The 25,988-nt window shown below is 38.8% G+C and overlaps 2 protein-coding genes across 3 annotated transcripts in view; one reads left to right on the top strand and one right to left on the bottom strand.

Annotated features, from left to right (window-relative positions):
- The window catches only part of LOC132391235 (transcription factor IIIA-like), a 22,526-nt gene extending 7,390 nt beyond the window's left edge, over positions 1-15,136 (top strand). Inside the window, exons 3-9 of the mRNA XM_059964143.1 lie at positions 2,611-2,707; positions 3,400-3,488; positions 3,564-3,637; positions 7,754-7,837; positions 12,043-12,272; positions 13,455-13,508; positions 14,339-15,136. Of these exons, the coding sequence (XP_059820126.1) occupies positions 2,611-2,707; positions 3,400-3,488; positions 3,564-3,637; positions 7,754-7,837; positions 12,043-12,272; positions 13,455-13,508; positions 14,339-14,560 (850 nt within the window). The 3' untranslated portion in view covers positions 14,561-15,136. The remainder of the gene's footprint in view (positions 1-2,610; positions 2,708-3,399; positions 3,489-3,563; positions 3,638-7,753; positions 7,838-12,042; positions 12,273-13,454; positions 13,509-14,338) is intronic.
- On the bottom strand, positions 3,733-25,988 carry mtif3 (mitochondrial translational initiation factor 3). Of its 2 annotated transcripts, none has more exons than XM_059964145.1 (5): positions 23,710-25,988; positions 17,617-18,116; positions 16,821-16,972; positions 15,122-15,287; positions 3,733-5,924 (listed from the first exon to the last, which is right to left on the bottom strand). In XM_059964145.1, exons 2-4 carry the CDS (start codon positions 18,113-18,115, stop codon positions 15,138-15,140), a joined length of 801 nt encoding a protein of 266 aa, XP_059820128.1. In that variant the 5' UTR covers position 18,116; positions 23,710-25,988; the 3' UTR covers positions 3,733-5,924; positions 15,122-15,137. The 2 variants fall into 2 exon arrangements, with proteins under 2 accessions (XP_059820128.1, XP_059820127.1); XM_059964144.1 differs by lacking the exon at positions 3,733-5,924 and adding an exon at positions 14,289-14,440 and having other exon boundaries at positions 23,710-25,986.

Raw genomic sequence — 25,988 nt, 5'->3', positions numbered from 1 at the left:
ATGCCCAACCAGTGCTGATCTAGATGCACTGGAATCTGTTATATCACAATCATAAGATGTCCTTGAGTGATTAGTTTTAAATCAAAATTAATCACTCAGGGTAGTGCAGAAGTTTTACAACTGACACTAATCTTGGATATAGAATAGTGCAGGATCAAGCAGATGTCGAACTAAACTAATCCCTTCTCCCTGTACATGATCCATACTCCTGCTTTTTGGATGCCACTGTTTATGCTTCTGCTACCACCCCAAGCAGCATTGGCCCGCTTCATCCCTTAAAATTTCCTCCTCTCGCATTAAAGTTATCCTCTTGTATTCAATGTTTCTGCTCGGGGTGGGGTGGGAAAGGAAAGGGTTCTGGCAGTCTATCCTAGCTATGCCCCTCATAATTTTATAAACTTCCATCGAGTATGAGAGATGACAAATTTTTTTCCAACAATATTTTTATTGTTTTTTAAAAAGGAGAACATAGTATAAAGGAGAATTGTGCAGTGCATAACAAATGTATCAAATGTACAATTCACATTTATGAAAAAGATGCACCCATAGTACAAACATGCTTTGATTATCATCCCATCCCTCCCAGTCCCCAATTTAAACAGAACTTTTGTCCCCACAGAGCTGCATTGGTATAGAGAAGGTGTATTTTTCTAATGCATTGGCTGGTGTATGATAACAAATTTGAGTCCAAAGAGTTTTACCGGAAAATGCTGGAGGTCAGGGATTTATGTACTGAGGAGAGTAAGGACCTTTAGCCTGGCTGGGAATTTTGAAAATATTCAAGAAAGGGTCCCTACACCTTTTGGAACTTCATGTCCGAATTGAATAGTGGATCTTCTCACGGTGTAGACTGGACATGATGTCCTTGGGCCATTGATTGTGGGTGGGTGGGGCAGCATCCCTCTACTTGAGCAAAACTGTGTGCCTGGCCAGCAGAGAAGCAAAAGACAGTGTGTAACATTTAGTCAGACTTAGGTGCATGTCCCCCTCTCCGGAGGTGCTAAGAAGAGTAATCAAAAGGTTGGTTTCCAAATTGTAATTAAGTATTTGGGATAGAGTTTGGAAGACCTCTTTCTTGTATTTTTTCCAAGCTAGGGCATGTTCAGTACATATGGATAAGGGAAGTCTCGCCCCTTTTGCATTTGTCGTAGCAGGGATTAACATCTGGGTAAATGTGAGATAATTTAGTTGCAGACATCTGGGCCCTGTGTACGACCTTGAACTGTAACAGGCAGTGAGTGGCAGGCACGTAGAGAGGTTGTTAACTAATTAGAGGACTTTGTCCCATATCTCATCTGACATTGAAAAATTTAAATCTTGTTCCCAGGCAGTTTTAATTTTGTCTAGAGAGGCTCACCTCAGAGCCTCCAGCTTGTCGCAGATAAAAGATATTAGACCTTTACGCAATAGTTTCGTACAGAGAAATATATCAATGACGTTTGTGCTGGGCGTCTCAGGGAAGTTTGGTATCAGAGGGCAGATAAAATGTCTAATTTGCATATATCTAAAGAAATAAGTATAGGGTAGATTAAACTTTGCAGACACTTGATCAAATGATGCAAACAGCTGTCTTTAAAAAAAAAGATATTTAAAGCACCTGATGCCCTTTCTGCACCAGTCTTGGAAATGTTGAATCATGTATAGAAGGCTGGAAGAGATGATTATGTAGAATACTTGAAAGAGAGAAGGCAAGGAGACCGCTATCAGCTTTCTGAACTGAGCCCACACTCTCAGGGTGTGCCTGATGACAGGATTAGCAATTGGTTTAGACATATGAAAAGGGAGTGTGAATCCAAGAAGTGTGGAGGTGGAAACATTCTTAGTAGTGTTCAGCTCCATTGTCACCCATAATGGGCAATCAGATTGATCATAAAGATGAGACAATGAATGTTAGCTGCCCAGTAGTATAGGTGGAAATTGGGCAGAGCCATGCCCCCAACACTTATAGATTTTTGAAGATGAACTTTATTCAGTCGGGAACACTTGCCCTTCCATAGGTAGGATGATATAACTGAGTCTAGTGAGTCAAAAAAGGCTTTAGGAATGAAAATTTGAATGGATTGAAAAAGGTATAAAAATTTAGGAAGGACATTCATTTTGACAACGTTAATTTGGCCCATCAGGGACATGGACAGGGGTGACCACTGTGCTAGTCTCTGTTTTGGACAAATTTTTAAGAGTAAGTGAGTATTGCATAGTGATCAAAAATAGAGCAAGAGTGTAAAATGGTGGCTTTAGGAAGAGAACCAGAGACCTCAGGACCACAACAGCGGAAGATTTTTCCACCATGGGTGGAGTATGGAGAAATCATACAAACACTGGGTTGGTGTCAAAGTGTGTGTGAATAAGTCAAAACTCAAGGCTGCTGCCACTTCTACAAAGTAAGATATCAAAATTGGTAGATTTTGACACTGAGAAGACCAATGTTGTAAAAATGAAATTGTTGAGAAACAGTTTAGATTTTCCAGGCCAGAGGGCTGAATTGGGCACTTCTGGCAAAATTCATTCTCAAGTGAAGGATCATTGTATGACAGTTAAAATTATATTTAGCTTTGAACTTTGCAGAATCTTTTAACAGTCCTTCATCCTTTAACAATTGATGCCTTTCAGGTGTACCGATGAAAGATGTAATCAAACTTTCACAACAAAAGATAACTTAAAGAAACATCTCTCAAGAAAGCATGACAGCAAAGATAAGCTTTATTTGGTAATTAATCCTGTATCCTTAACTGTTTCTTAAACTTTAAAATTACCAGTGTGTGTTTAAATAGAAGTCCTGAATAGAACATTCCAAACTGACAACAAATACTAGTTGTGCCTGTGTTTGTTCTAAATGAGTTTGTTGAGCCACTTCTCTCCAAAATAAAAACAGGCAGAAAGTTTAAGTGTTTTGACAGTTGTCCCCATCTTTTTCTGAAACTGAGTAAGTACACTTCTATGGCTATTAAGCTGACTTTATGTAGAAGTTCTATTTAGTTGATGTGTGGATGAAAGAATGGAAACATTAATAGCTGTTCTGATGTGGCACTATTAAAGGCTATTGCATAGTAATCAAGAATGAATATCCTGCAAAATATTTTCTGGTCCATGGAGTTGATCTCTTGATCAGACAAAAGGCCATTATTGATTTATATCAACTTAAAGAGGGCAGTTTTAAAAGAGAACTTTGGGCAATATAGTATCTGGATGCCAAGGAGCTGAAAACTTGGCACAAATTTTGCAATACATGCTGGAGTAGAGCTTGAACCCTGATGTACTAAATCATAAACTGTTGGAGTTGAGCTGACTAAATTTCCTGAAATGTTGATTATATACAGTAAAAGATTACTTGTATACTGAGTGGTGGTATTTGAGCTGTTGCACAAGAACAAATGTATAACTCTATATTTCATCATGCAGTGTGATTTTGAAGGATGTGGTAGATCGTTCAAGAAGCATCAGCATCTCAAAGTCCATCAATATGAGCACACACGTGTACCGTCATTCAAGTAGGTGCTAAGCTATGGTTAAATTTCATTTTTATTAAACATTGAAGAAATACTAATCATTATTTTCTTTGCTAGGTGCAATTATGAAGGGTGTGACAAATGCTTTTGCCTTCCAAGCAAGTTGAAGCGTCATGAGAAGATACATGCAGGTGTGTCCTATGTTCGAATGTTTCTTCACATATTTAATTTAAGGAAAAGGGGAATTTCTTCAACTAACTAACGTTTAGTGACATAACACTTCAGAAATAGGTTTATTATCACTGGCATGTCAGGAGATTTGGTGTCCTGCTGCAGCATTTACAGTGCAGTATATATAAAATATAAGTTAAAATAAGAAACATTTTAAAAAAAAAAAGTAGAGCAGAGAGTGTAGTGTTCATGGTCTGATTGAGAGACTGTTGAGTGTGTATTACATTGGTACCTCCATAGCAGAAGGTGATGTAACCAATCAGAATGCTATCCTTGGTCTGTCCATAGGAATTTGCTTGAGTGTTTGCTGACATAAATCTCAAACACGTAATAAAATAGAGCTGCTGGTATGCCTTCATGAATGCATTAATGTTGTGCCCAGGATAGCTCTTCAGCTATGTTGATACCTAGAACTTGAAGCTGCTCACCCTTTGCACTGTTGACCCTTTGATGTGAACAGGTATGTGTTCTCTTCCCCTTCCTGAAGTCTACAATCAGTTCCTTGGTCTTGCTGATATTGCGTGCAAAGTTGCTAACATACAAGGTGGCTGACTTCAGAATCAGAATCAGGTTTATTATTACCGGCATGTGATGCGAAATTTGTTAACTTAGCAGCAACAGTTCAATGCAATACATAATCTAGCAGAGAGAGAAAAAATAATAATATAAATAAAACATAATAAATAAGCAAGTAAGTCAATTATGTATATTGAATAGATTATTAAAAATGTACAAAAACAGATAACTGTTTATTAAATAAACTGAGGTAGTGTCTAAAGCTTCGAAGTCCATTTAGGAATCAGATGGCAGAGGGGAAGAAGCTGTTCCTGAATCGCTGAGTGTGTGCCTTCAGGCTTCTGTATCTCCTACCTGATGGTAACAGTGAGAAAACGGCATGCCCTAGGTGCTGGGGGTCTTTAATAATGGGCGCTGCCTTTCTGAGACACCGCTCCCCAAAGATGTCCTGGGTACTTTGTAGGCTAGTGCCCAAGATGGAGCTGACTAGATTTATAACCTTCTGCAGCTTCTTTCAGTCTTGTGCAGTAGCCCCTCCATACTGTACAGTGATGCAGCCTGTCAGAATGCTCTCCACGGTACAACTATAGAAGTGTATTTGTTGATATGCAAAATTCAGAGACATAATTTTTTTTTACCTAAATGTGTAGGGTTATTTTGCTAGTTATAATTGGAAATATTCATTGTAGCTATGGTACAATTATACAAAGGACTAAAAGATTTCTACACCATTATGCTCTTTGATCAAATCCTCAAAATACTTGTATGATTATTGCTCTTTAAAATACAAGATGATCAACAGCAAGTGGAAAAGCAGATAGATGTGAGGGAGATACTTACAGTCCATACATTAGAATACATTTGTAAATGTATCCATCACCATGTTGCAATTATAATTTAAAGGCTAGAGGAATTGTGTTCACTTTGTAGTGATTTATTGTTCAAAATTCAGAATATATTAGGAATAAAATGGTCTGTTCAATAAGAATATGAGCGTCTACAAGAAACATAATTTCTAACATAATAAGGAATTGTTAAATATTGCTGCATTGATTGATTCTTTGGTTTCTGATGCTTTCAATTGGTTGTAAATTTATGTACAAGAAAATAGAAATTTTAGTTATTAACCAAGTGTAAAGTAATTGCTTTAGTGTAGGAATTTGTAGGGAAATAACTTGAGATGAGAATATTTCATAGTAAAATAAAGTGTACTGTGAATTTTCATAAAGTAAATTTCGGTTGATAATTTTGGGTCTTTTGTAATATTTTCAGAGACTAGATTGAAATGGCGAGTAAACAAAGTGTTGGCTACAAACACTTAAGTCAGGCAATAGCTTGTGGAGTATCTGACCCAGGTGTTTCTAGCACTTGGATCTTTTCTTTACTGCTGGAAATATAAAATCTTTGATTTTATTTACCTGTGACTGTACGTTAGCTAGCAAGATGGTCAGTATTGATAGACAAGAGCGACGCTTCCTTAGATAAACTCTTAAAACAGAGTGGCATCCTCTCTTCCGCTGTCTTACAGGGGAACTCTGCCAGTGACAGAAGTCCATTTGAGTTCTGTGGACTTTTAAGTTGCAATAGATTATTTAATCGCCTCAAAACGATGTTACTAACTGTACAGACCTTGGATGTAGTTGTGGTTCTAAGCTGTAGTAGATTGAAATGGGAAATTTTTAATGGTTTCCATCAGAGTTGCTTGCACAAGTAGCCTTCTTGATGGTGCCCCTTAAGTGGAAAAAGTTGAGCAAAAAATTTAAATAGCTTGTAATACAGTGATAAGTATATAGTCCTAAGTAAAATTTATTATTAGAGTACATACATGTCACCACATACAACCCTGAGATATGTTCTCTGGGGGCATATTTAGCACAACTATAGAACAGTAAACATCACAAGCTCAACTGTAAACAAACTGTGCAAATGCAGATATTAATAAATAGCAATAAGTAATGAATCTGAAATAACAATATGACATCATCAATATAGCGGGGTCATTAAATGAGTGTAGTTACCCCCTTTTGTACAGCAGCCTAATGATTGAGGATTGAACCTGGTGATGTGAGGCACTTGCACTTCCTACCCGATGGCAGCAGTGAGAAAAGAGCATGCCCTGGTTGGGGTGGGGGGGGGGGGGGGGGGGGAAGTGGTGAGGATCTTTGATGGATCCTGCTCTTCTAAGGCAATGTTTCATGTAGATGTGCTCAGTGGTTGGGAGGGTTTTATCCAGGAGGTACTGGGCAGAATCCACTACCTTTTGTAGGATTTTCTGCTCAAAGGCATTGGTGTTCCCATACCAGACTGGTGTAAAGCAGCCAGTCAGCACACTTTCCACCACACATCTATAGAAGCTTGCCGGGGTTTTCGATGACATGCCAAACCTCTGCAGACTCCTGAGGAAGTAGAGGTGCTGTCATGCTTTCTTGGCAATAATGTTTATATGATGTGTCCAGGACAGTTCCTATGAGATATTGACACCCAGGAACTTGATTTTGCTGGCCCTCTCCACCTCTGATCTCTGATAATTACTGGCTCATGGACCTCTGGTTTCTCTCTCCTGAAATCTACAATCAGTTCCTTGATCTTACTGATATTTAGTGAGAGGTTGTTGTTAATACACCACTCAGCCTAGGTTTCAATCTTCCTCTTGTGTGCTAATTCATCAACCTTAGTAGAAGTAGTATAATCTCGTCATGTAGAGTATAAGCAGCTTTTTTATTCCTAAACTCTACAAATATGTCCTTGCCGATAAGTTAGCTCCATTTTGGGTACTAACCTACAAAATACCCAGGACATCTTCAGGGAGCAGTGTCTCAGAAAGGCAGAGTCCATTATTAAGGACCTCCAGCACCCAGGGCATGCCCTTTTCTCACTGTTACCATCCGGTAGGAGGTACAGAAGCCTGAAGGCACACACTCAGCGATTCAGGAACAACTTCTTCACCTCTGCCATTCCTAAATGGACATTGAATCTTTGGACACTATCTCACTTTTTTTAAATATACAGTTTTTGTACATTTAATCTATTAAATATATGTAATTGATTTACTTGTTTATTTTTTTTCTCTGTGATAGATTATGTATTGCATTGAACTGCTGCTGCTAAGTTTACAAATTTCACATCACATACTGGTGATATTAAACGTGATTCTGATAAGCTGTCCAAGATGCCTTCTCCATTAAATCCAATATTCTTGCAAAGAGATTTACTGGTTTTATTATAATATCAGCAACTAAGTTTGAATAAAATTAGATATTCTCTAAATGGGAACAGTTCATTTTGCTACTCAAGATTTGTGTTAGACCAGCATTGTCAAAAGAATGATTTTAAAATTGAAAATTACAGTACAATTATTTTAATGAAGAAATAGTTCATTGTATATAATGAAGTTTTACCTTGTCTGTAGGCACACTTTTCATACAGAATTTTTTTTCTCTGAGCCAGTGATTGTTAAACTGAAAACTTTTATCACACTGGCAGCAGCAATGAAAAATGTCTATCTTTGTAATTATTTGTAGTTGCAAGTTTTTATCAATTGAAATTATTTTCATTTTCAGGTTATGCATGCAAAGTGGAATGTTGTTCATTTATTGGAAAAACTTGGACAGAGTTACTTAGTCACAAGCAGAAGCAACACAAAGGTAATCACATGAGTATCAACTAATTAGCCTTCATTATATAGACATGTCTATATTATTTGTATAATCTGCATTGCCTTCTATTTAATACAAGTAGGGCGTGAAGTTGGTTCTCTGCTGAGAGTTGCAATAGTCTGAATTTTTTTCTCTTGAATCTAGCCATGTGGAATAATTAACTGAAATAAGTAAGAAATAATTGAAGTCTGCAGTAGAGATGTTTGAAGTGCTAATGGTTAACGTGTGTAATAACATGACAGGTTGTGTTCCTGTAAAGTGCTGTGGGCCTCTATAACAATGCAGTTGGCCATAAACAGATGTGATGCATTAGTGTCTGGTAACTGAAAGTTTGTGGTCATCCTTTGGACTCAACATGGGAGTTATGCAAAGAATAACTGTGTTTAGTTTGTTTAGTTTCTCCAATGTAGAGGTGACAACATTGCCAATATCAAATGTAATATTTTTCTGGTCTAGTGTTATTGTCCTATTATTTGCCTGATCAAGAAACATTGTACAGTGGATTCTGGTTAATTGGGACACATTGGGACCAGTAATGTTTTGGCCCAATTAAGCAGCTGCCGAATTAGCTGAAGTTTCACGGAAATGGCTAAAAAGGAATAAAAAAAAGACAAAACTGAATAACATGTTATATATTTACAGTACAAATTAGAATACTAATAATAAAGCTGTATTGGGTCCTAAGTGAATATTGACGAGGAATTGATCCAGCGTATGCTGTAGTATTTTGACTAAATGAAAAAAATCAGTGCAGGCGTCTAATGCAGATAATGGACTGACTTTATACACTGCTTTTGAAAATTGCATTGTAACGTCCAAGATGATTGTCAATACCTTCAAATACTTCAAGGTTTCTAACTTATTGAAGTAGTGAAATTGTTTCCTTTTCACTTCCAGCTGTCTCTGGCATCTTTAAGCCTGAATGCTTGAAACGGCCGCGAGCCGAACAGTTTGAATTATAATACTGCTTATTTCTCACCAGCACTCAGCGACAAAAATCCCCTCATTATGAATCCACGCAACTGACACTATTGGGAAAATCTACTTGCTTTAAGCATGCTGTAGTGCCTAATGGCCACACAAGTGCACATGACTAACGCTTGTTAGAAACTGTTCAACAGCAGTCTCCTGTCCCAATTAAGTGGAATGGTGTCCCAAATAGATGAAGGAACCTGGCAATTTTCTGGATTAGCTTTTGTTCTGTGAGAGCTGTCACAAGGAAGCTGCTGTCCTGATTAATCGAAGGCCCAATTAACTCGAATCTACTGTATTTCAATTTATTAACTATGAAGCTAAAGCTTAGACAACTTAAGATCACAGGAATCACAAATTAGGTGAGTTAAACAAACTCATTTTGTTTATCCGGTTTCTAATTTCAGCCTTTAAACCATGCTCTCACTATGATGTGTTTGGAAAGAACGTTGCAAGGTGAGAACATGGGATAAAGGGTTGTATTTATAAATCATCACCTTAAAAGAACTTCAGAAAGGATCATGGAAAACTATGTACAGTATGTTTCTTCAGGTAATATGAAACAACAATACAACTAATATCTTGAACAGACAAAAGGCCATTATTTGTTTGTTTAAGAGGGCATTTTAAAAAGAGAACCTTGGGTGAGAGGCAGGAGCATATTCATTCAAGGGCTTTATCAGCTGTGGTAGGGTGAAAGCCATCTTTTCAGGAAAGAAACTATTTCAGAGGAATTTGTATTGGAATAAATATACAGTTGAAGTCAGAAGTTTACATACAGAAGTTTTTCACAATTCCTGACATTTAATCCTAGAAAACATTCTCTGTCTTAGGTCAGTTAGGATCACTATTTTAAGAATGTGAAATGTCAGAATAATAGTAGAGAATGATTTATTTCAGCTGTTATTTCTTTCATCACATTCCCAATGGGCTAGAAGTTTACATACACTTTGTTAGTATTTGGTAGCATTGCCTTTAAATTGTTTAACTCGGGTTAAGTGTTTTGGGTAGCCTTCCATAAGCTTCTCACAATAAGTTGCTGGAATTTTGTTCCATTCCTCCAGACAGAACTGGTAACTGAGCCAGGTTTGTAGGCCTGCTTGCTCGCACATGCTTTTTCAGTTCTGCTCACAAATTTTCGATCGGGTTGAGATCAGGGCTTTGTGATGGCCACTCCAATACCTTGACTTTGTTGTCCTTAAGCAATTTTGCCACAACTTTGGAGGTGTGCTTGGGGTCATTGTCCATTTGGAAGACCCATTTGCGACTGAGCTTTAACTTCCTGGCTGATGTCTGAGATGTTGCTTCAAAATATCCACATAATTTTCCTTCCTCATGATGCCATCTGTTTTGTGAAGTGCACCAGTCCCTCCTGCAACAAAACACCCCCACAACATGACGCTGCCACCCCATGCTTCACGGTTGGGTTGGTGTTCTTCGGCTTGCAAGCCTCACCCTTTCCCCTCCAAACATAACAATGGTCATTATGTCCAAACAATTCAATTTTTGTTTCATCAGCTCAGAGGACATTTCTTCAGAAAGTAAGATCTTTGTCCCCATGTGCACTTGCAAACTGTAGACTGGCTTTTTTATGGCAGTTTTGGAGCAGTGGCTTCTTCCTTGCTGAACAGCCTTTCAGGTTATTTTGATAATAGGACTCGTTTTACTCTGGATATAGATATTTGTCTACCTGTTTCCTCCAGCATCTTCACAAGGTCCTTTGCTGTTGTTCTGGGATTGATTTGCACTTTTCGCTCCAAAGTACGTTCATCTCTAGGAGACAGAATGCATCTCCTTCCTGAGCGGTATGACGGCTGCGTGGTCCCATGGTGTTTATGCTTGCGTACGATTGTTTGTACAGATGAACGTGGTATCTTCAGGCATTTGGAAATTGCTCCCAAGGATGAACCAGACTTGTGGAGGTCCACAATTTTACTTTTCTGAGGTCTTGGCTGATTTCTTTTGATTTTGTTAGTAAACCTCTCACCCACTGGAATTGTGATATAGTCAATTAAAAGTGCAATTTTTTTAAAAAAAAAGTTGGAAAAATTACTCGTCATGCACAAAGTAGATGTCCTCAATGTCTTGCCAAAACTATAGTTTGCTAATATGAAATCAGTGGAGTGGTTAAACAATGAGTTTTAATGACTTCAACTGTAGATGTGAGAAACTGGTAAAATAAATAAACTGCTTAAAGGAGTCTGGTTGGGATTGTGTATGGTTGAGGTAATTGTGGGCTTGTAATGTATTTTTGTCACAATTCTTTGCTGCTTGATCAATAGACAGAGCTCCATAGTAAAAGTAATGAATTTTCCATTTGCTAATTAATAGTAATGGAAGCACCAATATACTAGAGCAGGGGTTCCCAATGTGAAGTCCTTTGACACCTTGGTTAATGAAGGGGTTCCGTGGCATAAAAAAGGTTCCCTGTACTATAGAGTTGAGGGAGGAAGCCTGAGTAAGAATTGAATCTAGCCAGCTGTGTTCACTCTTGTGCTCCTGACGCCTGGCCTCGCTCTATTAGATCCCTTTCTCCCATACATCCCTCCTGCAAACTCTGCAGCCTGTCCTTGGATAATGAATGTGTTCTGTTTCTAGAGACCGCCGTAAGTCAAATTTTATGCACCGCAGGAAAGTGCGGAGAAATCACTTTAAATGGAAATCATACCTCCATGGTATTGAAACGAATGCCATCAAAAGCACATAAGACTGATAAAGAACTATTACTAAATTCTTAGATGAATTCGTTGTTCCAATTGTAGAAAAAGAATGTATGGTGTGTTGGAGTTTTCTAATATTACAGAGCTTGTTTGTATGTAGGGCCATTTATAGGTCCAGCATTCTTAACCTGAGGACAGCCTGTAACTTGTCCTTTTCCCAGTTTTGATAAAGGATTTGACCTGAAATCTTTCATGATCGCAGATGCAGTCTTACCTGTTGAAAGCTCCAGCATTATCTGTTATTTCATTTTACCAGCATTTTTTGTTTTGAATTTCAATTATTACAAAATCTTAATAATGTTGTTAGAAAGGTATTCTTTAAAATATTTTGAAGGGAAACAGTACCTAGTTTCAGAATTTGTTGATTATAGATCACTTTCATTAAGATAAAGCATTATGCTGCTAGCTAATGCATGCTTGCATATCATATAGCTCACTAGAATAACTCATCCACGTGAAATGTAGTGCAAGAATGACAATTTTGTATGTATTTATTTTTAGAACCCTTTATTTGTAGTGAGTGTGGTAAGAAATTTAAACGGAAAGACACTCTTCAAGCACACCTTAAAATTCATGCTGAAGAAAGGGAAGTCTTTCGATGTCCCAGAGAGAGCTGTGAGAGAACTTATACTACATCTTTCAACCTGCAAAGCCATATTCTCTCATTTCATGAGCAACAGCGGAATTTTGTTTGTGAACATCCTGACTGTAAGAAAGCTTTTTCCATGAAAGTAAGTTTTTTACATTTCAAATTTAAAAAAAATATCCATTCATACTCTTTTTGCTGGTCTACACTCTAATTTGCTTGCGTTATGTCTTTATACCAATATGCCTTGCCTTGGCCACGTTGCCTGTCTGAATACGTGTCTCTTGTAAGTAGAGATTGTATCTGATTCCACCAGGGAGAGAATGATTCTGATTGCCTGTGTCTCTTGCATTCCTCTATCAGATCATCCCTGGCTCTTTCACACTAGGTGAGATCAGCTTGTCTGATTTCTCCCCGTACTAAAGTGCTCCTGTCCAGGCAGCATCCTAGTGAATGTCCTCTGCATTCTCCAGTGCAATCTCATTTTTATAGTGTGGTGACCAGTCGTGCACGTAAAATGTGTATGATATTCCCTCTGGTTTGGAATGTAATATCCATATTTTATATACTGTGGCCCAACCTAATGAAGACCATCATTTGATTTGTCTGTATTGCCATGAGACAACTGGGTCTCTCTATTCATCAACCTTACTAGCCATTTAACGAAAGTGATACCCCCATTTGACTTCTCAAACTGCATGATCTTGCACTTGTCTGGACTGAATTCCATTTGCCAGTAATCTGCCCAACTTTGCACCTTCCCATATCCTATTATAGGATTGGAAAACTTTCCTCATACCTACAGCAGAGTTTTACCTTCAAAATATCGGTATCCAGTTTACTTCTGCCAGAACCCCTCTTGTGCTATCAAAATTGCCTTTGCCCCAAATTAGGACTTTCAACTCGATAGCTAGCCTTTCCCCTTTCTGTGCGTTCCTTGTAAGTTAATTATATTACTGTGCCCAAAGTGTTTCTTTACTGCCACTTTCTCCAACTGACCCATTGCATTTCTTAAGATAAGGTGGTGCTACGTTGTCACTAGTTGGACAATCTATATTTGCATGTAGTGGAAACCTTTAATTGTTAATGCTGTAAATGATTCTACATAGCAGCTTAACTGTAGATGTGAGCATTAATATTGCTGTGTTAGTTCAGATTTAAAAGTAGTTGTAAGTTCTAGAGTCTGTGCACAATCTGCAAAATGTAGAAAATGTTTATGTTTGGCCACTTTATAAATGTGGCATATTCCCTTTAATTGCCATACATGCTTTGAATAGATCAATGGTGTAAGATACTTAAAATAATACTACTGCTTTTTCTCTTGCAGCAAAGTTTGGACCGCCATTCTGTTGTCCATGACCCTAAAAAACAGAAATTAAAGGTACATGTTGCATTTTTATTCAGTTGTGTGTTTTGTAAATATATTGGGAACTAAGAAGTAACTGCATGCGGATAATTTAGTGTTTAATTGAAATTTTGTACAAATGGTGATCCATTCATTCTTGGAACTTGTGAACACCAACTTTCACCACTGCAGGTGCAAGTAAAGGAAGAGAGATCTAATGCCTCATTGTATTCGTGAAAGAGCTATCAATGAGATGTGTATGTCCTGAGCAAGTAATGCATGAATTTTCAGTGTTTTAGTTAGCACAGAAAACCTACAGCACAATACAGGCCCTTCAGCCCACAAAACTGTGCTGAACATGTACTTACTTCAGAAATTACCTAGGGTTATCCATAGTCCTCTATTTCTCTAAGTTCTTGCAGAGCACTCAATTTTTGTCTCATAACAACTGCAATTTCAACATAGTTGATCACTGGCTTTATTTAAAATGATTTCAAAATTTTCAGCCTAATCAAATCGCATATTCCTTCACCAGAATTGCAAAAGTACTTTTGCATTTTCACTGAGGTCCTAAAACTTCATTATCTAATTGACAGACCCTTGTTGTCTGCTATTTCTATTTACACTAACATTAATTTTACTGATAATAACTTGGTGTGGCAGAGTTGTAAAAAAAAAATCTTCAACTGGTAAAGCTTAGGGCAAAATTACCTTTCACTACTTATTTGTTGATACCAGATGTCATTTTTTCAAAATAAGAATGTTTTAAAACTTCCATTTGTATTTGATGCATGCAGCACAATGGCTAGAACAATCTCTGAGAAGAAAACTGTTTAATAGAATGAAGTTTGCATCATTTCCCACAGGCAAAACAGCGACGTCCCAAGCGTAGTCTTGCATCTCGTCTTGCTGGATATATTCCTCCCAGGAAACAACCTGCTGTGGCCATGGTGATCTTATCTGAAATGCTTGAAAAGGCCAAGATGTCAGAAATAAAGAACAAAACTGAGCTGATGGAGCCTTTGGTAGCTAATGTTCACAATATTACAATGAAAGAAACATTAGACTTAAAATGTATGTCACATTGATATGTGAACTTCATAGTATTTCAAAGTGTTTTAACTTCTGCAACGGGGTGTTGAAACTGTGAAGACTAAAGATTGGCTTCGAGGCACTCCATCCATGGAAAAATCTTGTGAATAATTTCAATGTAATGCTGGTGATACTTGGATTTGCCTTTAAAAAATAATCTGAAGTTCAGTTCAGTATTTTTCCGCCCTCTCATGCATGTGCTTCTTAGCATCATTTATTTCCTGTTACTTTGTCATGGCTATTTTGGAAAATCTGGTTTTACCATAATACCAAATGGTCCCTCTTTCTGTTTCAGCAACATTTACTTTTTGACTGTTTTCTTTCAGTTGCATTGCTGCTAGTTAATTGTTGCACTTGACCCAAATGATCTTAATTCACGTTTGAACCAGTCTGATCAATTTTCTATCAACATGCACATATCTGAGAAGGAATGTGTTCTTATGTATTTTTATTAATCTAATGTTAGGTATTTGCACAGCTTTGAACCAAAGCATAATAAATACAGTGAACAAGCTATTCAACTGAAATAATTTCTATCAAAGTTTCAAAGCTTATACCTTTTAAGTAGTCAATTCAGCTTTCCTTTTGTTTCAGTTTGATTTCTTTTTCAGATAGATGCCGCAGAACACACACAACAGCTTTCCCTTCTTTAATGATCTTTGGTCTGGACATGTAGGTAGCCTTGTCTGGCATGGACTGAACAATCTGATCCAGCAGCAATTCCTTTTGAGATTAATGTATAGAGTTAGGAAAAACTGCAGTACATACTATTCAAATTAGATGAATTACAACTTAATAAAAAAAACCTCTAGACTTAAGTAAAGTTCTTGAAATGTAATGGAGTTTTTAAACTTTGCATTGCAGTCAATTCCCCATGGGTAGCTAAGAGCTTATGCATATACTGAAAATTGTTTCTTTCAGAATTAGTACAGTGAATCTCTTATATGAAAACTCATAAGGCCGAGCAGAACAGCCTCACTCAGAGGTGGGGTGGGGGGTACCATTGAACAAATTGGGATGTTATATTGAATTTGTATAAGATGTTTGTGAGGCCAGATTTAGATTATTTGCAGTTCTGGTCATCTGCTTACCCAAAAGAAAACAGAGCTTGAAAGGATGCAGACAAAATTTACAGATGTCAGGATTTGAGGAACTGAGTGATACAAAAAGGTTGAATAAGTTAAGACTTTATTCCATGGAGCAAAGGAAAATGTGGAAGGATCTTGAGGTATAAATAATTGAGGGATATAGATGAGTAAATGCATGCAGGGTCCCCCCCCCCCCCAGGTTGGTGAGACTAGAACTAGAGGTCACAGGTTAGGTGAAAAGTGAAATAATCAAGGGGAATCTCAGGGCAACTTCACTCAGGGTGGTCTGATTATGGAATGAGCTGCCTGCTGAAGTGGTAGATGTGAGTTCAAGTGTAAGATTTAAGAAGTTTGGATATGTCCATGGATGAGAGAAGGAAACCAGGATGGTACAAACTTGATGGGCCAGAGAGCCTGTTTCTACTGTAGTGCTCTATGGCTAAGCAAACTCTATGCAGTTCGTTGTATCATTGTGCTTATTATAGGCCTAAGGATCCTTGCAAATCCTTCATTTCATTTTTCAATTTTTTAGTTTTTTTTCCAGTAAAGAATATACAAATCAGAGGAGAAGTTTAGCAAACAAATAATACAAAAAACATAAACAGCAGTAAAAAAAAAAGTACAGTCAAAATCAGTTAGGTAAAATGTTACGCTATGTATATACAACAATCAAAAAACCACAACTCCTAACAATTGTAAAAAAAAATCAGAAATTTTATTTAATAAAGGAAAAAACATGAGTGTTGTAATAAATAGTTGGTGGTTATTTATCTTTGGGTCTGATCATTCTCTGAAATCAAGCACATTCAAGTCCTTCAAATAAAAAATGGTCTTGGGACTAATATGTATTGTACACCTGAATCTAGTAATGCATAGCTTTGCATTTGAATATATATCAAACAAGTATACATGCTCTATGCATTAATTATTGCATCACATTTGCCATCTTAATTCTACACAGCTTTGTAGATTGTCAATTAAGGTCTATTACATTTAATACCATTCTCTGCATTCCATGCAAAATAGTGGATTGCAAATGATTCTAAAATTTTTACAAAATTAATTGAAACCTTAACAGCAATACAAAGGATCTTAGGCATCTTTGATCTGTGGTCAACAGTGGCATAATAGAGTTAATCAGTTTTGTCACTCAGGTGCATAGTCTTACCATTTCATCTGGTTTATCTGTAGCAGCTCCTTTTCGAACAGTAATTTGAACATGGTGGTGCTTCTCAAGCCACTGCTGGATATGTTTAATTTTCGTTTGAAGGTCATGCTTTGCAATATCAGCTGAGAAATTTTGTTCCTTAATTTGGCAAACTATGACATTAAAAAGAAAACAGAAAATGAAGTTAACTATTTGCTTTTCCCACCTAGACAACACATTCAAAACCCATATTCTTCCTGCATTTGTTTAGTGGGTGGATGTCTTATGACATTTTTGACAAACCTGCATACCTGAATTATTTCGGATTCCTAACAGCTGCGGTATTTTGCTTTTCATGTCTTTGTTCAGAAGATCAATGCCAACAGGCAGTTCATATGTTTTTTCCTAATTATATTGAGTCTACAATTGACAGCTTAAAGAATTTTCCCCAGTAATGTGACACTTCTGCATTCTGCCCACTGGATGGCAATACAGATTCTGGGCACTAATTTATCAACAAGGCAAATAGCTTGGCATTTGTTTTCCTTTAGAACCTGGTTACTTGAGCTCATAGAAACATTTTGTACTGCAAGGGAATTCTCCATGTTTCAACAATGCCAATTAAATTTTCCAGTGATTCCAATGGACAGCAAGTCCAGTGACTGAATCATAGAAAGAATAGAATCAGATGTTCAGTTCTAAACAATTTTTATACCACAGGAGCCTTGCCATTAAGCAAGGGGTCCATGGACCCCAGAAGTACTCTAAGGCTTTGGTGAAAGAAGTCTCATGAGAAACAGTATGACCTCTTACATACCAGTTCTGAGTTTGTTCTTTTGTTTGTCTCTGAGTTTCAGTTGTTCCTCATGGATCTGTTTTCCTGTCATTAGTTTATATACTGGAGGATCTGCATTTTCATTGAGAGGCACAATCTTAATATCACGCTCATCCATCATACGAATAACATTGGCTCTGTGCAGATGTCCTAGATTTTCTCCATTTTCATCTATTACATGGATGATGCGGTGACTAATTTTTCTACCAACGCTTCCTATTGTTGTTCTGGCTCTTGGATGCTTTTTTGTCTTGTGTTGCACTGCCTCTGGTTCGTTTTCACCAGCTGTTGTGAAGGTTCTGTGAGGTGGTATCCACCAAGCTTGTTTCCAGTTGGGTATGATACAGCTGAATGGGGGAATCATTGTTGCTGTTTGTACAGATAAACTATGAAAATGTCTTGCATTCTTAGTACAAAAGTACTGACCAGTTTTATTTTGTAGAATTTGGAAAGCAAATTTCCTTATGTAACTTGCAGCCATCCTGAAAGACAATACAGAGAAAATGAATAAGTACTTATAATGCCAATATAAGTGCAGTAATTTTTAAATTGAGGGGTGATTGATATGTTTGTGGCCTAAGGTAGGAGGAGTCAATTTTAGAAAACCTAGCACATTTTTCAACATAGTCCCCTTAGTTAATAACATCTCCTTTTACCCTAGGCCATGAACTTATCAATCACCCTGATGAGTTAACTTCAAACTTTCTGCATAATCACTCGAAGTGTTGAACTGCATGTGCATGTAACGAAAGCTGTACAACTCATCTCCTTCTACCTTAGAACACAAACTTATCAATCACTCCTGTTGTGGACACTTCCTGGAGGTCTAAGTTCCATATGCTCCACGACCGCTGGACCAAGTGTGTAAATGTAGGAGGGGACTCTGTTGAAAAATAAATGTGCTAGGTTTTCTAAAATGGACTCCTTCTATCTTAGGCCATGAACATATCAATCACCCCATGTATTTGGGTTTGATAGGAAACTGCACTTTGCTTTGTGGTTGATTTTGGGGGTTATTAGGTAGCAAAGAACTTCAGTCACTAATTTTCAAATCTGAATGTAGACTAGATTAAATTTAAGACACAGCTCTGAACAATGGGTTCCTAAAAGTCGTGAGTCACAGTTAATGGGAAGACCGGACAATGCTGATTAAAATGGATTTTGGTGACTATGGTGTGGGTGTGAAGCGGGAGCCATGACATTTGTGTGTAGTTCAAAGGAAGCATAATGGATGCATTGTCAATATGGAATTGTCCTATCTTTAGCACAAACAATGTTGTTGAGCAGACCTCTTCCTCTGAAAAGGTCTCCATATGATGCCTGCCTCATTTTGTCAAATACAGACACTACTTCACATACACCAGCAAAGTCTCTCCAGTGACTGTTTCAGCGACAAAAGATTGCAGTTTCATGTCCTGAATAGGGAACTTGAGCACTAGCTTATGGAGTTGTATTATGTGAAATCAATAATCTGTTAAGCTCTAGGCTGTGTCAGATTCTTTGCTACAATAATTCAGAATTAATACTCTGAAAGAATAAACATGAGATTCTGCACGTGCTGGATTTCCAAAACAAGGAACTCAACTCAGGTAATTCCTATGGAGGGGAATAAGCAGTCAACATTTTGGGCTGAGACCCTTCATCAGCACTAGAATGGGAGAAGTAAGAAGGCAGAATAAGTTGGGAATGGGGAAGCAGTACAAGCTAGCAAGTGATGGGTGAAACCAGGTGGGGGGAGGAATGGAGTCAGATGGGAGGTGGTAGGTGAAAGAGGTAAAGGACCAAAGGAACCTGATAGAGTTGGGACAAAGGGTGGGGGGAGGAGAACACCACAGGAAGGTGATGGGCAGGTGAGAAGGGGTAATAGGGAAGCCAGAAAAGAGGCTTCTTTGAGCACCTTAACCATCTGGCACAAAAGGTAGCATTTCCTGGTGGCCACCCATTTTATTTATTCTTTCTGCTTCTGACATGTCGGTCCATGGCTGCCTCGAACTGCCGTAATGAGACCACTCAGACTGGGGGGAGTAACACCGCGATTTCTGTCTGGGTAGCCTCCAAACTGATAGCATGAACATTGCTTTCTCCAAATTCTGGTAACTTCTCATCCCTCACCCTTCTCAAAGTGTCAGCCCTTTACCTCTTCCACCTAAAACTTCCCAGCTTCTCTCTCCACCCACCCACTTTCCCTTTTGCCTAGTTTTACTTTCACTTGCCAGCTTTTACTCCTCCCTCCCCCTCACCACCTTATTCTGGCTTCCTCCCTTTTCCTTCCCAGTCCTAATGAAGGGTCTCTGCTCAAAACTGCTTATTGCCCTTCACAGATGCTGCTATATCTTCTGAGTTCCTCCAGTACTTAGTGTGTTGCATCTTTCTGGAAGTACTGCATTTAGATCAGTGATTTTCTCCACTGGTTCCTCGCAGGTGGCTCAATTCCTAAATTTTGTGTTCCATCAATGCAAGATGACAACTCTCCCCACTGTCTAATTTCACTAATTACAATATTAAAATTTGTTTTCCCCAGAAAGCATTATTTGCAAAATTAAATTTCTTTAACACCCTTCAACATCCGGATATATTCTTGAGGTGCAAATCTCAAAATCGTTACTTTCATTAGAGGCTTGTTGCAGTTTGCCATCTACAAGCACTAGTTGAACCCTGTAGTTTACACGATACACCCAAAGGTAATAATTAGAGTTCATAACCAATTTACCTATTCTGTTTACTTTTTTGGAAGAATACATTTAGAATTAGAGGAACACTTAAACTTAGGCTGATTCTCTTATTTTCTGTAACCTGCACAATGTTTCTGACCTTTCCTGCCTCTAGATTCATTGCATTTTGGAGTATACCCAATTCAGGGTTCAGTGAATTTGGGTTGATGCTTCTCACCAGCTCTATTAAAGGTTAATTCTTCAAGCAATTCACAAGATTTTAGTTATATATTCTCTTTAACAGTTGAAGCATGTGCTTTACGGAAAAATTAAGTATAATTCTGGAATTGTACTAGACTACAACCAAACTGAGCCTAGCTTATTTAACTCTTTGGATTTCCTGGTTTTGATCATGGCCTCAATTTTTCTTCTAGTTTTTGATTTGTTCAGTCCTAAATAGATTGCTAAAAGTCTAAAAGTAGCTTTACACTTGATGGTAATATTCTTTTGAGCACTGAATATCTAGAGATTCTCAGCAGTGGGTGCTAGTTAGAAGATCCAACTAAGCACACACTGGATCTCCTTTAGCACTTCAATTAGTTCCTGAGAATACTTCTGCTGCTGTGTTTACCTAATCTCATATTTACCTAATCAAAACCCCTTGTATTTTAATTTTCCCAGAATTGAGCTTTTTGTTTATAATTAAGTTGAGAATTAGCACAACAAAAGATCAATTTTTCAGAGAAACAACTTCTGCTACTACTTTCAAAACTTTTGATACAAGGGGATTACTTGCTACCTGCTTTCAATGTTCACTTTGATGTAATGGACATTAAAAAAGGCCGATAGCAGTAGCCAAATTTACCTGCTTCTACTTTAACCATTCACTCAGTAAATAGCTGGGTATGCACCAGCTGGGTATGTGTTATAGAGTCAAAAGACTGAATCTAGCCCCAGTCTACAATAATCTGGTTTTAATTTCCCCAGAACTCTGGCTTGGACCACTCCCCAACCCATCAGAGGATACTTAAACTAGCCAATTAATATACCAGTCTGTATGTTAAACCCATCCAGTCACAAGAAGAACATAAACTCCACACAGTCGCAGAGGTGAGGATTGAAACCAAGCTGCTGGAGTTGGGAGACAGCAACTGCTAGCGTGCTATTGTGCTGGCATCAGTCTGGGGAGCACAAAAGGCCTTTTTCCATGTCACTAAAGCCTATGACACAGAAAGCACTGTAATACATTTGGTTGCCTGCAAAAGTTTATCATCATAACGTTTGCTACACGGTGGCATGTAAGCAATGACAAACCACAATTGATCCAATCTCATTGCAGACACCTGCTGTTTTACAATTTTTTTCCCCAACAAGTTTCCCCAAACAACTCAGGTTCAATTCCCATAGCTGCCTGTAAGGAGTTTGTATGTTCTCCCTGTGACTGCCTGGGGTTTCTCTGGGTGTTCCGGTTTCCTCCCACAGTCCAAAGACGTACTGGCTGGTAGGTTAATTGGTCATTGTAAACTGTCCTGTGGTTAGGCTAGGGTTAAGTTGGGGTTGCTCGAAGTGCCTATTCCATGTCAATAATCACAATAAAATAATTACTGTTCAACCAAGGTCACCCCAGTAACAGCAAACAGTGCAAGGAAGACACTTCTGTATTTATAGACCAATTAACATTAATTCCTTCACTGAAACATAGATCTTTCTTGTAATGTCCTCAAAACAAGGTCTATCAACCTTTCTGCTGTATACTGTTGTCCACCGACAAAATATTAATGAAAAAGATGGAATGGCATTAAGTTAGAGAAATTTATTATGGTAATTTCTCCTCCTCCCTCTTTTCTATTCTGCATTTTGGCTCCCCCTCTTACCTCTTCCCTGTTCATCACCTCCCTCGTGTGCCCCTCCCCTTCCATTTCTCCTATCGTTTACTCTCTTCTCAAGGCCCTTTACCTTTTCTACCCACCATCTCTCCCCAGCTCAGGAGTAAACTCACCTTCACCCTTACAGCACAAATATAAGTCTTGGGATGTTATAGGAAATTGGTTTTTGGAGATGAAGACCTTAAATTCAGCACAGAACACAGCAGCAGCAATCTATGTTCTGTTTTTTTCCCCCTGAGAATTGGACTACTTACAGCAAGTACCTCAAAGCACTGGAGGGACACATTCAAAAATCATCCAAATTCACTGACAGGCCCAGTGAATCACTGTCAATGCTCTCTCTTGGGTCAACAAGCCCCAGCATTTTCCTCAACCACACTCTTATCAGATCTATCTATCTAGCAAGCTACCTCATTCACAGACCCAATAGCAGATTCCCAAAACATATACTTAATAGTGAGGCCTGTCACAATAAGATGTGGATAAAAGACTCTCTGAAGTTCAATGGCACTACAAACTAGTTGGAATCCCTGTTCCATAACTTAAAGTGGAGAAACAGCATTCACTACAGCTCTTGGTACCTTGAATCCACATTACAGGAAGACCCAGTGTAAATGACAGAATGAGCATACCGACTCCTAAACTGCCCACCATGCAAGTAGCTTTTGTGCCACCTATGCGTTTCGCATTGACTGCCTAGGCAAAATCTTGGCCTATCAATTACCTACGAAAATGCAAAACTGGTGTTATTCCTGTTTATAAAGGGCGACCTAACACTGGTCACATAGCAAGATCTGTGCAGCCAGATGAAACCGTCCCCCCTCGGGGAGCAAGCACATCACTCAATCACAATGCCACTTGCATTCCTATTTCATGCTATTCCAGCTTGTTTACGATTACCCCCCCCCCCCCTTACAATGGAGAGTTTAATTTCCTAAGGTTTGCTGCAAAATAAAAGGGCAAAACCCAACTCGTGAATAAAATCAGTGAGTCGAGTAGTGCCTATGGGGGGCAAGGAATTGTCTCGTACCTGGTTTTATAAGTTTGAACTTTACCCCCTCCCGCTTCCCCATCCTGAAAATATGCATATAAATCCTTAAACACTATTCGGATTTGGTAGAGAAGCGTGCTTAAATGTGCTTGCTTAAAAAAAACTTTAACGCCAATTCCTTCAGTCTACCTAGCGGGGCCAGTCTGTTGACATACCAATCTCGACAATCAGTAACCATTGCGCACACGAAACAAATGCATAACTAATCAACGGCAAAATATCAACGAATTCTTGTTATTAAGCTCCAAGGGACGCGTCACGTAATGATTTTAAACGAGAAACATTTAAAAAAGTGAGGAGAGAAGCCGTTCGCATTTTAGAGCTTTAAAATGTTGAATGAAGTAGACTCGAGTCCGTATGCAGGCGAATGCCACTTGGTCGCGGATTCGGCTCCATATTGAGCTGGCGTGGGCCAGTCTCAACTCTGGGCCCGAGGCTCGGTCCCCCGTTCTAGGCCCCGGTCTCAGCGGCCGCTCATTATATTCACCTCCTGGCTTCTCGGGCTGAGTCCGCTTCACGGCTGCAGATCCGTGAGTCGGTGTCCGCTCACAAGCACCAAGCATCCGAACCGAATCGCCCCGAGTCAGTCAGAGGAGTACCGCCCGCGCAGAGGACGTGCCGAGCGAAAGGCGGAAAGGAGAGACTGAGAAAACCAAGCATTGCCCAATGACGGCACACAGAACAGGAACGACGAGTAAGAGGCATTGGAAGATTCTGACAGTTACTCATTTGCCCTACTGTACTTGGAACCGGGGCACTGTAGATAAAGGTATTTCGGATGCCACCCTTGTACAAGTGAACAGAGAGTTCAACATTAACAAGAGAAAATCTGCAAATCCAAGCAACACACACAAATTGCTGGAGACCAGTCTTGCCCATAACGTCGACTGCACTTTTTTCCACAGATGCTGCCCGGCCTGCTGAGTTACTCCGGTATTTTGTGTGTTTTGCAGAGAGCCCAACGTTAGTGGGTTACTGCATTGCAAATTACAGCTCCAGTGGTGGAAGATGTGTGTTTGTGCTAGTAGATGATATAATCATTTGTAAGGTTAAATCCTGCAACCATTAAAACTTTGATTTTAATATAACGATTTCAATATGTACTTTTAATGATTGGTAAAAATTTATTAACATCTTGATAGCTGAGAACTATAGAAAAATCTGGTGCCTTCAAGTGACCATAAACTCTCCTTGGTACCCAAAATGAGCTATTTTGTCCCTGATAAGTTTGTTGGAGCTGCATACATTAGAACGTATTGGTAGAACGTATTATATCACTCCTTTGCATTGATGATCTTTACTGAGCTTTGGATAGGAGTCATAAAGAAGCACAGCACAGAAACAGGCCCATCGGCCCATCTAGTCCATGCCATAATCACTTAAACTGCCTACTTCCATCAACCTGCGATGGGAACAGAACCCTCTATATCTCTACCATCCATGGATCCAACTTCTCTTAAACATTGAACTAAAGCTCACATGGACCACCTGTGCTGGCAGCTCATTCCACACTCTCATGATCCTCTGAATGAAGAAGTTTCCCCTCATGTTCCCCTTAAACTTCTCACCTTTCACCCTTAAACCTGACGTGTTGTAGTCCCACCCAAACTCAATGGAAAAAGCCTGCTTGCATTTACGCTATCTATAATTTTGTATACCTCTATCAAATCTCCTGTCATCCTTCTATGTCAGGCATGGGCAAACTACGGCCCGCGGGCCATATGCGGCCTGTTAAGCTTTTTAATCCGGCCCGCAGAACTTGATGAAATTATATTAATAAACCTTGTTAACGTTTTTTCCCCGCAATTCTGGCGTTTTCCCAATAGATGACGCACCCTATATACATTTGTGGCGACCCATTTCCTGGCACATCCGAACCGGCTCACAATTAGCCAGCGTTCTGGCTAAGGGAGATAGCCTGCGGGGATTTGCGAGCACAGAGCTTTGGAGCCTCTGCGCAGGGGGGCAGGTTGAGGGAGGCTTAAAAGTGAGGCTGGGGATTTCAAATAAAGTTTTTTCTTCCACTGCAGTTACCGACTCCGTGTCGTAATTTTAGCGCTGCATGTAGCACACTGCTACACCGCTACACATTGACCTTTGTTGAGGTGCAGCGTATTACTCCACATTTGCGCTTTACTCTTTGTTCGGCTCGACCTATTTGTGTGAACAGGCATTCAGCGTCATGAACATCAACAAAGCCAGCCACAGATCCAAGTTAACTGACCAACACCTCAGATCCATCCTGAGAATCACCACAACAAAACTAAATCCAGACTTTGATGCGCTGGCTAAAAAGGGAGACCAACAACACTGTTCCCACTGAAATTCAAAATAAGTTTCTTCGTTGTGTTATGTAAAAAATGCATTTGAAAATATTTTTTTCAATAAGCCTTACATGTTACATGTCATTTCTGTTAAGTGATGGACATGAGTAGTGCGCAGGTGCACGTACGTTCTCAAAATAAAAAAATGCGCTCCAGATCAAATAACGCGCTCCGCATACTGGCGCGCTGTCACTGTTCTGTCCTTGTGCTGGTCGTTGTTGAGTTTTGGCACAGGGGACAATTGAATAAGAAGGAGCAGGACAAGTAGACCTGCATCTCCTACCGTTTTTGAAATAAAGACAGGCAGGAGGAGAGTGATGATGATAATATCTTGAAGGATAACAGAATTTTCAGTGCTTTAAAATAATAACTGTTACTATTAAAAAAAGCTGTATTTTATTCACTTAATTTTCAGTGTTTTAAAAGTCATTTCAATAAATAG

The sequence above is a fragment of the Hypanus sabinus genome, chromosome 3 (assembly GCF_030144855.1).
Source record: "Hypanus sabinus isolate sHypSab1 chromosome 3, sHypSab1.hap1, whole genome shotgun sequence".
In the NCBI taxonomy this organism is placed as follows: domain Eukaryota; kingdom Metazoa; phylum Chordata; class Chondrichthyes; order Myliobatiformes; family Dasyatidae; genus Hypanus; species Hypanus sabinus.
The sequence above is the reverse complement of the archived record's forward strand: the minus strand, read 5'-3'. Positions and strand labels throughout refer to the sequence as shown.